Source organism: Dendrobium catenatum, unplaced genomic scaffold (genome assembly GCF_001605985.2).
Source record: "Dendrobium catenatum unplaced genomic scaffold, ASM160598v2 fragScaff_scaffold_950, whole genome shotgun sequence".
NCBI classification, from domain to species: domain Eukaryota; kingdom Viridiplantae; phylum Streptophyta; class Magnoliopsida; order Asparagales; family Orchidaceae; genus Dendrobium; species Dendrobium catenatum.
In genome coordinates, this window is record NW_021319412.1 from 497,612 (window position 1) to 511,007 (window position 13,396).

The window sequence follows — 13,396 nt, forward strand, 5'->3', positions numbered from 1 at the left end:
ATGTTTTTACCGCTGTATTGATTATTGACTATTGATTTCCGTACTGCATTGACTACTGATTTGATTTCCGCTGTACAGACTTGATTTCATTGACTATGGATTTCCGCATTGCATAGACTCATTGACCATTGATTGACTTGATTTGATTGACCTGCATATTGATAGCATCGCCGTGCTTTGATTTCAGTTGTAGGGTTTGGTGACCTTCTGGGCTTTGTAAGCTCATTATATGTGGTTAAAATTTTCAGGTCCGAGCAAGGCAATTGGAATGGAGTTCGATCAGAATGTCAGACGAATCCTTTCACTATTGATTTCTGGGGCATCACAGACTTGGAATCATATTATAACGCAAAATAACTTATAAAATACTTGAATCTAAGTAAAATGAAATTGAATACCAACTTGGACTTGCAACAAATGACTACGAGGACTCAGAATTGAATCAATTGTGAACTACAAGGAACCTTACTTGGACTTGAACTTGAACAACATAACGATGGACTATGCTTGGACTTAGACTCAAGCCGGAACTTGATTTGGACCAAAAGAAATTTGGACTTGATTTGGACATTAAATGAATGAAACTCAAGCCATAACTCAAACTCAAATCATTTCTAATAATCATAATGTGATCAAGTAAGAACTTGGACTTACTATTCACATGAAAATTCACCTTCAAGCAAATTACAAGAAGACTTGGGAATGATTATAGATCATAATGAGCAATCTAATGATAGTTTTCGATCAAATATAAAAAAGATTGCAATTTGCATACAGTCGAAGGTGCACAACTGTAAATAAATACATTATAGTAGAATGCCATATGCATGCTATATGAATACACTACATGTTGAGTGAGTGTATTAAACTGGTGCATTATATAAAGTCAGCTTACAAGTATAACTTTTCTACGATTAATAAAAGGGTTACAAAAGATATGATTCAATTGTTAGCCATGATGCGAAATTTATAAATCACAATAATTAACTTGCAATGACAGTGGACATATCAGTTTCCTACGGACACTAAAGATCAATATGCAGTGAATACATCAATTCACCTATATGCAACCTAACCTCTTGCAGACATATAGTGCAATATGAGATCTATTGTACACACAATGAGAAACCCATGGATAATAATCAGAAATGAGTAGTGAAAGTTGTGACACCTTTATAGTCAATACTGAGTGACATACAAATGAACAAACTAGTCTCCCTACGAGAATAAAACCGGTATGCAATGAATATAACAATATTCTATGGTCCATATCAAGGCAGTTTCTACTTGCTTTTCTTTTCTTTTTTTTTTTCTATTGCTTTCAATCACGTTTAATTTTCTAGAAAATGTTGCGCATGTTGCATCTTTAATTGATATATGAAATTTTTTGATAAATAATGTTAAATAACACAGCCATAGGCAAGCAAGTTAAATCACATGAATACAACTGGAATGTTGCCTACTTTGTACATAACATCTTCCTTGAAGTATTGTCATTAGCATTATAAAATTTTAGGCTATTTGCATAGCTTAGTTGAAGTTGATGGGTGTCCATGTGTAATAAATATCACCTCATCATTCGATTCATTCCATACACTTGAGTGGTTAAGATTTGTACTTTTGGAATACTAATCTACCTTTGGTTGCACTATTCTATATTAATTGAATCTCTTTGCTACATTTCTTATGAAATATTGGAGTAAAATAAAATATTGATTCCGTCATAATTTCCATTGGAAACGAAGAATGATAAGAAATTTTATATCACTGAATATTTGAAGACAACCATTTCTTACATGCCTTAAATATTATATAAGCTCTGTTGAAGTTGTGAGAACCTTAGCTTTGATAAAGGGCTTACTGGTAAGCACATTTGCTTTCTGATATATTTATTGCAGATATTTATATTTCTCTTGTTCATTGTGTTAATTCTTTAGGATGGCATTTCTTCAGGAGCTGCTGCTGCTGCTGTCGTTCATGTGGCAAGGAGGACAGAATATACAGGAAAGCTGGTTGCAGTAAGGGCCATCCATTTAAGTGGAATTGTAGCACCTTATAGATTTTGATTGATCATGCATTCCATTCCACAAACACATTTTTGCTATGTTTGAAAAGCATTTTGAGTTCTCTACATTTCTTTCTCCTTAACATAGAATAAGTGTATCATCCTGCTCAGTAGTAAATGATTAGCAAAATACTTACACATCTAACGTGTTCTCTTTTTGAGGATTGTATGAATTTAATACTAAATTCATACATATTTCATATATAAATAACATTTTGACAGTTTAAGCTTCTAAGTCCTAACCAATATTTTGATAGTTGCAATTCAGTAATTTCTAGATTCATTAAAATTGGGTGTGAAAATTTGTTTTGGATTTGTATAAGGAATGTTTCTTGGGGCAAAATTTGTATTGAGAGGTTCTTTGTGGCTTATGGTTTCATTACATGTATGTGGTGTGATGGAGGTGTGGAGGCATGGAGTGGGTGACAGAGAACTACATCATCCTAAAACTATCTGCTTAGTTATGTGAATGTAGACTCGAATTATTACCATCAAAACCACTTGGCCTAAAGGCTGACTTCTTTGTCGCCGCCTAAAGTAAGTCGGTCAATCGTTCTAAGTGCTTTGGTTCACTTTATGCTCCAGTCAACCCACTCTCAAAATTATTCTGTTAATTTTTTTTATTATTAATCTTTTAAATTTTATTAATGTGCTATCAAAAAAAAATTAACTTTCACGGATATCCTATTGTAAAAAAAAAAATTATTTATTAACTAATAAAAAGAATTTATTACCAAGATTATTCATGAATGAATAATAGAAAATTCATGTCGTAAATATTATTTATTTAATCATATAAAATTTATTATAATGATTATAATGATTTATAATAATAGTTTTTTCATTCTAATAATGATAATATAATTAAAACATTTATAATATAAATTTTTATTTTTAAAGTTTTAGTTACGTGCATTTAATGCACGGGTATTTTTACTAGTATATATAAGTGTGTGAGATAAAAAAAGGGAAATATTCAAAAAAAAAAAAAAAACTAGTCTTATGATTTTGTGCATTGTCATCGCCATCCAACCCGAAGGTATACATTTCTAACTCAAAAAATCCTGCCCTCGAGGCTTACGACGAGTCGACAAACTCATTACGCGCTCACGTAGCATAGTAGAGGTTCATCAAGAGCCTGAAGTATACTTGAACTCAAACACAAATTTGTGGACTGGGACTTGGACTCAAATTATAACGCAAAATTACTTATAAAATACTTGAATCTAAGTAAAATGAAATTGAATACCAACTTGGACTTGCAACAAATGACTACGAGGACTCAGAATTGAATCAATTGTGAACTACATGGGACCTTTACTTGGACTTGAACTTGAACAACCTAATGATGGACTATTCTTGGACTTAGACTCAAGCCAGAACTTGATTTCGACCAAAAGAAACTTGGACTTGATTTGGACATTAAATGAATGAAACTCAAGCTAGAACTCAAACTCAAATCATTTCTAATAGTCATAATGTGAACAAGTAAGAACTTGGACTTTCTATTCACATGAAAATTCACCTTCAAGCAAACTACAAGAAGACTTGGGAATGATTATAGATGATAAGAGGAAGCTAATGATAGTTTTCGATCAAATATAAAAAAGATTGCAATTTGCATACAGTCGAAGGTGCACAACTTTAAATAAATACATTATAGTAGAATGTCATGTGCTTGCTATATGAATACACTACATGTTGAGTGAGTGTATTAAACTGGTGCATTATATAAAGTCAGCTTGCAAGTATAACTTGTCTACGATTAATAAAAGGGTTACAAAAGATATGATTCAATTGTTAGCCATGATGCGAAATTTATAAATCACAATAATTAACTTGCAATGACAGTGGACATATCAGTTTCCTACGGACACTAAAGATCAATATGTAGTGAATGCATCAATTCACCTATATGCAACCTAGCCTCTTGCAGACATATAGTGCAATATGAGATGTATTGTACGCACAGTGAGAAACCCATGGATAATAATCAGAAATGAGTAGTGAATGTTGTGACACCTTTATAGTCAATACTGAGTAACATACAAATGAACATACTAGTCTCCCTACGAGAATAAAACAGGTATGCAATGAATATAACAATATTCATTGGTCCATATCAAGGCACAAGCAGATACACTCAACCCTGCAAGCAAAGAAATTGGAATTGATAGTAGTTTTTTGTAACGATCATACAAAGAAGACACAATTGCCTCCACTACATGTCATATACAAGCAAATACAGAGTGACATATAGTAAATACAAGCTCTGATGGGCCGGTATAGAAGACCCACCATACACACTATATGTCATCCACAAGCAGAAATGCAGAGAAGACTATAACGAGCATGTAGAAAAAATTCCAGAAAATGTAGTGTCCTGCTGCAGCCAGCATTGATTTTCATATGAACACAAGGACATTCGCAAACAAAATACACTGAGCTGTTGTAAGCAAAGGTAGAGGGCATGCAACAAGTGTGGACACCTACAGGCTGGTGTAGGAGACCTGTCACTTGCACAATATATGTTGTAGGAGACTTTCATGAGGTCAACACACCAACTACAAGCAAGTTTAAAAGACCTTCAACAAATGGAAAATTTTATGCTATTCAAATCATCTCAAGGGATGCAACAATTATTCTAGAAATGAATATCTTGTATATTTCTGCTACATGACCTGACATGCCTTCAATCACTACAACGTCCGCTTGAGGCAGTAACCATAGATTTCGACATATAGGACACTTCAACAAGAACACAATCATCCAAGGTTGAAATTATTGATTATTTATTTAATCTAACAACAGATAATGATGATGATGGCACATTGGGGAGTTGCTTATTGGTTCCCATATGAGTTCTGGGAAGGGAAAGCTAGGTCAAATTGTTATATAGTGAGTCTCGATTCAACCAGGTTCCGAACACTAGATTGAATGTGATTAATGAGGCTTGCAAGTTTCTTGATGAGCATTGATCTAACATCTGATGTTCCACCTATGCAGATGCTAAAGAGCTACGATAAGCGTAAGCTCCTATGGGTTACCGTAGGAGATCCGTCATATTCCTAAAGATGCCCCCGCACATGCACTGTAGTATGTATACACATAAGTACTTGAAAGGGGGTAAGTATAATCATACACCCGTATGGACCCTAGCGAGCGTGTTATTGGTACACATGTGACGTCTAAGGATGCTGTGCGGGTCGATAAGTGAATTCAAGTTCAAACCCAACCGTTCTATGTGAATCAATAGGAGTCGACAGGTTCAAACTATCAAATAAATATATGGTTGTGGCAACCGGTATATTTGTTTTAATGCATTCATATTAGGCCTTCAAGACCTATAAGCAAGAGAATTCACTAATAAATGCACAAAGCCTACGAGAAACTCGATCTTCGGTCAACATCTTGGTCAAGTTGATAAGGTTCAGTCCAAAAATAAAAAAGCCCCCAAACACCCCGATGATGGCCACATTGAATGTTTATCTCAACCGGAGGGGTGATTCAAACACTTTCAAATGTCACCCAAATACCCACGAAATTCAAAGTTCCCAAAAAACTAAAATTCTCAAAATCCAAAATATTTAAAATTGAAATAAATCCATTACAGATTGAAGCAAAATCTATCCACCCTCCACAACAGTTTGCCGAGGTGGACAAATTCAAATTTAACTTCAGCTCACATAGAGCTAAATGCCTAGTCGAAAATATTATTAGGATTTAATTTTAAATAATCTCGTGCCAGTAAGGATGTGGTACGTATTCTCTAACCGGTAGTTTTGTCATCAAATGGCACCATATGATAAACGTTTATGACTCGGGGCCCTTTGAACCGAGTGGTTTTTGCCGCCAAATGGCACCACGAAATACAGGTTATGGCCAGAGCCAATACATTCCTTAATGGCATTAAATCCTTAAGATATGAATCAATAGGATATGATCAATAGGACTCAAAGCCCTTTATTAGCTAAGGTGGATTCAAATTTGTTCACTTAGACAAACATCCATCCTAGATCTACAAGGTACCCTTAGACGAAGCAACCCATGGCTGCCGACAAGGATCCTTCTGCCAGGTTGGGTCGATTACCTCCTCTGACTAAGTAGATAAGGAACCATGATGGCCCGGGACGACGGAACCATGGGATCATGATCGAGTCCATCATCCATTCCCCCACAATCCGCTTTAAGTGTAAGGTGGTGAAATTTCTATGCTAAATATCAAACTTTTTAAATTCCCAACTTCAAACCTAATTCCCTTATCCAAAGCCATTACTGCTACTATATGCCAGATAACACATACTTCTATGTATTTAATTGACAAAGTTTTCTCTCATTACCAGGAGGGGTAATTAACTATAGGGGCTTACGCCTATAGGAAACCAGAAGTCAGATCATAAAGTCCTCGCAAAATGAAGGCGAAATCTCTGTGCAGTGCCTTTTCTACAAACTCATCTGCCTTTCAAAATTTACCCCACCCCGAAACTTAATGCGTTAAAACTTTCCCCTGAATAAAAAAAATAACAGCGAGCGGAGGCCGGGGCCGAATTTTCGAAGCCCACAATGACATACTTAGAGCTCCATCTTATAAAATTAAATATTGTGTGAACCTAAAGATTTTAAAAATAATAGTTAAATAAAATACCATTGGCCCATGAAAGTTTACTCATAAGAATAAACTAAGTCTTCGTTTGGGACAATTTTTCTTAATGCTTTCTAAAGTAGTTTTGCTAGTTCAAAAAAAAAAATTGTACAAAGAAACTTCTTTTAAAAATAGTAAATAAGATGTCTCAAATAAAGTCTAAGTTGATCCAAGCTCACTAGCATGAGATTGGACTTTCTGTGTGATAATAAGGATCAAATCTCAACCATAAGTGCTTGAAGCCTCTAATCATGATCTCCCGACTCCTAATCCTCTAAATACCTATATAATATGAAAGTCATTTCTAGTTACTAAATTCATGTTTAAATAGACTCTAAGTGATTAAGGACCTTATTTAACATTTTGACATTTGAGTTTTACATTTGATCTCAATTGAGCTACTATAATTTTTCCAAGGAATCTTAGGTAGATTGCTACTTCTTACTTTCATAAATTTGTTCTTCCTCAAAAATCTATCACACTGGAAAGATTTTGATAATAAAGTTTATTTTTTTATTTTTAAGCCTCAAATTCATATAGATTAAATTACACAAATATAAAATAATTTTTACATGTTTTTTCTTAAATAATAACACTTTTTAAACTACTAAAAACTCTACTAAATTCAAATAAAGAACCATCCTAGCCGTTATAACTCAAAACATTCATTTACCTTTTTTTATTCCATCTTAATTTCTAACGAGTTCTCAAATACAACCAACTATATATTTATCACTTCATAACCTATATCCTAAAGAACTAAGGTTATCACTATTTAAGACTTTATCTAGGATAACTTTTTTTTTATTTCTAAATCAACTTTTTAACATAAAATTTTTATACTAAAATACTACTTAAAAAAATGATAAAAAAAATATGAACAAATGAAATCTAAATGGTTCTTCGTCCACTTTTTCTCCTCTTTTTGTTCGTAGGAGATTCCCAGTAAAAGTGTTCAGATTTCTTTTAAAAAACAATTTAAAAATTTACTATCTATAGTAATTTTACAAAATAATAAGAAAATCATCCGTAGTTCACAGGAAGTTTAGCAACAATCCACACAAATATAATTCTTACCATAAGAGGACACAATATCTGATTAATATTACAAATTGCACATTTTCAATTTCTCAAGATGCATAATATTACTGTCAAGAAATATAACAAAAGCTGATTTAGAAACACCCCAGGACTTCGAAAGCCAAACAGGTACCAAATAGGCATTTAACACTTGAAATTTCAACATAAGAGAGTACAGGATACTTTGACGGGAAATCTAAAGAACAGAATTGAAAGTACAGCTAGTTAATTATATGCTGCTACCGCAAATATCAGCATATCAATCCTTCAAAAGCAAACAAGATAAAAAATCTTAAAAATTCATACTATCTGGTAAAGAAAAAGCCTGAAGACATGCGACTTAACTGAACTGCAGCCGATTAGTCAACCTCCTCCATCTTGCTCCCCTCTGCATCTTCCTCCAGCGGCGGCATCTCTGAATCACCATCTCCAGGAGCTTCATCCTCGTCAATACTCAGACCAAGCTTCAACATTCTATGGATCCTATTGCCAAAGGTGTTGGGCTCATCCAAGCTGAAGCCAGAGGTGAGCAGGGCAGTCTCAAACAGGAGCAGCACAAGGTCCTTGACAGACTTGTCATTCTTGTCTGCATCAGCTCTTTTCCTTAGTTCCTCCATTATAGGATTCTCAGGGTTGATCTCCATTGTCTTCTTGCTGGACATGTAGCCAGACATGCTCGAGTCCCTAAGAGCCTGAGCCTTCATGATCCTCTCCATGTTGGCTGTCCAACCATACTCGCCGGTGACCAGGACGCAAGGGGAGTCCACCACACGATCAGAGACAACAACCTTCTCCACCTTGTCACCAAGCACATCCTTGATGACGGTACACAGGCCCTGAAACTTCTCCTTTTGAGTTTCCTTCTTCTTCTTCTCATCGTCAGTCTCATCAAGCTTTAATCCCTCTTTTGTAGCCGAGACTAATTTCTTGCCTTCAAACTCCTTTAACTGGCCAACAGCATACTCATCAATCGCATCTACCATGTAGAGTACTTCATAGCCCTTCTTCTTCAGCTTCTCAAGGAATGGGGAATTTTCAACAGCCTTCTTGCTCTCGCCAGTAATGTAATAGATATCATTCTGACCCTCCTTCATCCTTGTCACATAGTCCTTAAGGCTGGTCAACTCATCTCCACTTTTAGTAGAGTGGTACCTAAGCAGTTCAGCAATCTTGGACCTGTTCTGAGAGTCCTCATGGATGCCAAGCTTGAGATTCTTCGAGAAAGCCTCATAGAACTTATCATAATCCTCCTTGTTCTCAGCAATCTCAAAGAACAGCTCAATGCACTTCTTGACAAGATTCTTGCGTATGACCTTAAGGATCTTGTTCTGTTGCAGCGTTTCTCTAGAAATGTTTAAGGGTAAGTCCTCAGAGTCAACAATACCTTTTATAAAGCTCAAGTGCTCAGGGATTAGTTCCTCACAATTGTCCATGATAAAAACACGGCGGACATAAAGCTTAATGTTGTTTTGCTTCTTCCGGGTATCAAAAAGATCAAAAGGTGCTCTCTTGGGGACAAAAAGCACAGCCTTGAACTCAAGTTGGCCTTCTACAGAGAAGTGTTTGACAGCAAGATGTTCCTCCCAGTCATTGGTGAGGCTCTTGTAGAATGCAGCGTACTCTTCCTTAGTGATCTCCTCCGGTTTCCTCATCCATATAGGCTTCTGTTTGTTAACCAGGGACCACTCATGGGAAACTTCCTTGATCTTCTTCTTTTTCTTTTCCTTCTCTTCCTTCTCTTCATCAATGTCCTCAACCTTACCTTCCTCTGAGTCTTTCTTCTCCTCCTCATCCTCATCATCAGAAATTTCTTTCTCAGTGGTCTTCTCAGTCCAAAGAGAGATGGGATAGCTGATAAACTCAGAATGCTTCTTGATCAGGTCTTTAAGGCGGCGCTCTTCAAGGTATTCCAGCTATATTGAAAACAGATCAATTATAAGAGTCTAATGTATTGGTTCATCTACAATAAATGACATGAAAACAAGAAGAACAGCAATATCAGCAAAGATGGTAAGCAGGAAAGCACATCATACAATTGAAAATGCACAACATCCCCACGAAACTTGTCAATGGAGACCGTTATAATGGTCATGTACTAGTACTTGCACAAAATATTTTAATTTCTAAAAAAGCCAACTTCCAAAAGCTGATCTTCAGGGGTGTAAAAAAACCAAAAAATTGAGCAAGCAGTACTACAAGACAAAGTGCAAAATAGAATGAATCCTTCAATCTGAAACAAAAATGCGATGTTCTTTTAACTGTTAAATTGAAAATAAAAAATAACCTATACTCATTTAGGCTTCATTTGGGATGGCTTTCTTACTGTTTCTTAAAGCAACTTATTATTTTTATACTAAAACACTGCTTTAAGAAGCAGTAAAAAAAGTCATCCCATATGAAGCCTTAGGCTTACTACTTCTTAAAGAAGTTTTTTATTTCAAAAATTGAAATTTTAATACTAGAAAGCTGCTTTAAGAAACAATAAGAAAGCCGTCCCAAACGAAGTCTTAATGTTGAATCAGACTTCTTCGGGAATGTTAAATGATTTCCCTTACATATATGCCCACAAAAAAGCAGATTAAATAATTAACGCTAACAGCATCAACAGATCCCTTAATAACACGGACTGGAAAAGGAAGCAAACACAAGAACAATTAACAGATTAATCAAGCGTTATATTAGTTAACAAGAACTAGCAAACTCGAACTGCCTGTCAGCAAATATGCACCGTTAGGTTTTCAGTCAGGATAAAATTGATATCATAAACATGAATCCAAAATCCAATTCGAGCCGACTTATATGACATAATTTTCTACCAATTAACGCACATAAAACTTAATAAATAAATAAAAATGAAAAAATAAAGAGCAGCAAGGTCAGATATGATTGCAAGTCAGGCTTTGGGACGGCTTTCTTATTGCTTCAAATTTTTAAATTTTTGTACTAAAAAAATGTTTTAAGGAGCAGTAAAAAAAGCCATCCAAACGGAGCGTCAATCTACCAGATCAGCCAAAAAAGATCTGGGAATAATTAGATCATGTAGCACTCTAATGCAACAAATAAGGCAACTTCCCTTACCAATCACCATTGGCAAACAGAACAATAAAAACTAGCAATTTTGTTTCAAAAATGGCACTTTTCTAAGAAAAAAGAACATAAATCAATAGTGATTAATCAAGTTTAACTTTTCAATAGCAAAACGTTGATAAGAGATAACCAAAAAAAGCGGATTAAACAGCAATTCCCACATTCTGATGTTCAACATCTACTGATTAGAAGGCCTATCACACCTCACAAATATATATAAATCATGTCAAACTGATCATAGAAAATCAAAAAATTTCAACACCTGTCGCTAAGGCCAACAAGTAACAAAACAATAAACCAATTAATAAATCAATAAATCGATAAACAGTTTTAACAATCACAAGCCTTCCAATACCTGATCCTCCTTGAGGAAAAGTGTGAGCTTGGTCCCACGACCAAGATTCTCACCAGATGTATCCCTCGTTACTGTGAATGACCCTCCAGCCTGCGATTCCCATACATACTGCTCATCATCGTTATGCTTAGTGGTCACCACAACCCTCTCCGCAACCAGATAAGCAGAGTAAAACCCAACACCAAATTGGCCGATCATGCTGACGTCAGCACCGGCAGCCAGCGCTTCCATAAACTCCTTGGTTCCGGACCTTGCGATGGTGCCAAGGTTGTTGACTAGATCAGATTTAGTCATGCCGATACCACTGTCAATGATAGAAAGAGTGTTGTTGGACTTGTCAGGGATAATATGGATGAAGAACTCCGGCTGCGCCTCCAGTTTGCTCTTATCAGTCAAACTCTCGAACCGGATCTTGTCCAGCGCCTGCGATCGATCAACAAATAAAACACTGAATAAGAAATGGACATATCCATACATATGAGCAGGAGAGAAAGGTTAACTTACATCGGAAGCATTACTGATTAGCTCACGAAGGAAGATCTCCTTGTTAGAGTAGAAAGTATTGATGATCAGACTGAGGAGTTGATTGATCTCAGCCTGAAAGGCAAAGGTCTCGCTTTCTGACGCCATGGCTTAAGAGATCTCGACGATGGAGGCAGAGATTGACGATATGCAATTGAGTTAGGGCTAGGGTTTCCAAGATGAGGCATTTTAATAGGGAAGAGGGCAGAGCTTCTAGAGTTTTCTAAAGATCGGCGGTTGTTGATTGGTTGAAAGAAAGGTTTGGGCCAATACAAATGGTACGGATTTGACGCTCATATCTTACATTTTCATTACTGCTAAAATTCTCTTTTCAATTATAATAAAACCATTTTTTAATAAAAATAATAATATATTTTTTATTTAATCCAAATTATGGAGCTTTTTTTATTTCCCAAAAATATCAAGATATTTTTTACCAAAAAATAACTAAAAAATTGTTTCAAATAAAACCTAAAAAGGATAATTTACATTTCTTTCACATTATATAAGAGTGTATAAAAATAATAAAGGAATTTATAAATATTATAATTACAAAAAAAATCAATAGAAATGTTGATTCATAACACAATAATATTTTTGTGTTTTTATTTTATTAATCAAATAAAGTTGAAAATAATTTAAAATTTTTGACAATTGCTTGAATAAATTTTATAAATATTATGCTAGTTTATTTATGTTTACGAATGTTTTAGTATTATGTGCTAAAATATAGTCACAGCAAAAGAAAGATTTATTATTCTAATAATTTATAAAGTGTCCACATAAAAAATGACTAGCAAATAATGCGCAAGTGATAGAGTTTTTAAAGTCAAAATTATAAAAAAAAAAAAATTCATGTGTGGTTCGCCAATTGATATATGAGTATGCATGATTATAGTGATAGAGGGCATTTAGATGAGGATGTCAAGGATAACAACAAGCGATGAATATTAGATGATGATGGTATTACAAGTCAAGTATGTTGACCTCATTTTTAAATAAGATCTAAAAGCCTTTCTCTTGTCATTTTTAATGCTTCGATAATAAATCTTGTTTAGGATCAAGTCTATTTTGGCCCCTTTCATTGTTTAGTTATTAAAAATACTTAAGTGGGGAAAATTTTAGGATATAGTGTAGTAGAATGCATTCATTTCTTGCTCTTGAATTTAATTTTATTACAATTGTTAGTTTCATTATGCAATAGTTGATTCAATAGATATCAGACTAGTGAGCTTAGGTAGGGTTAAGTACCTAAAATCAATCATAGCTTGGTTTTTATTAGACATAATTTTGCCTATTTCTAAGTTATCATGTCTCTATGCTTTTTGACTGTGACTTTAATAATCTCCAAATTTAATATATTATACTATACTTATATTGATTAGAAAATCAAATCAACTAGATTAGATCAAATCATTCTAGTATCATAGGTAGAAACCCAATGACTCAGTCTTGACCAAACTAAGATGGCTTAAACACTTCCTAGACTACTTCCCAAGAGCATCAAAGAGTCTCCAATATCATTCTAAGTCAAGATTCATGTAATATCCATCATGAAAATTTTAGGTAAATATCAATTAATAATTGTTAAATTTTATTTGATTAGCAATTATAACTCCTAGAATATTTAATGGGATTGTAAGTA

The 13,396-nt window shown here is 34.6% G+C and overlaps 1 protein-coding gene across 1 annotated transcript; it reads right to left on the reverse strand.

Moving 5' to 3' along the window:
* Positions 1 to 7,881: 7,881 nt before the first annotated feature.
* On the reverse strand, positions 7,882 to 11,920 carry LOC110092928 (heat shock protein 81-1-like). The gene is made up of 3 exons (XM_020817633.2): positions 11,734 to 11,920; positions 11,230 to 11,652; positions 7,882 to 9,700 (listed from the first exon to the last, which is right to left on the reverse strand). Exons 1-3 carry the CDS (start codon positions 11,857 to 11,859, stop codon positions 8,147 to 8,149), a joined length of 2,103 nt encoding a protein of 700 aa, XP_020673292.1. The 5' UTR covers positions 11,860 to 11,920; the 3' UTR covers positions 7,882 to 8,146.
* Positions 11,921 to 13,396: the final 1,476 nt, after the last annotated feature.

Excerpts from the sequence above, each read along its gene's own strand:
- LOC110092928 (XM_020817633.2), bottom strand. The coding sequence starts at position 11,859 with ATGGCGTCAGAAAGCGAGACCTTTGCCTTTCAGGCTGAGATCAATCAA. Across the intron at positions 11,653-11,733 it reads TAATCAGTAATGCTTCCGAT|GCGCTGGACAAGATCCGGTT; the intron begins GTAAGTTAACCT and ends GATCGATCGCAG. Across the intron at positions 9,701-11,229 it reads TTTTCCTCAAGGAGGATCAG|CTGGAATACCTTGAAGAGCG; the intron begins GTATTGGAAGGC and ends TTTTCAATATAG.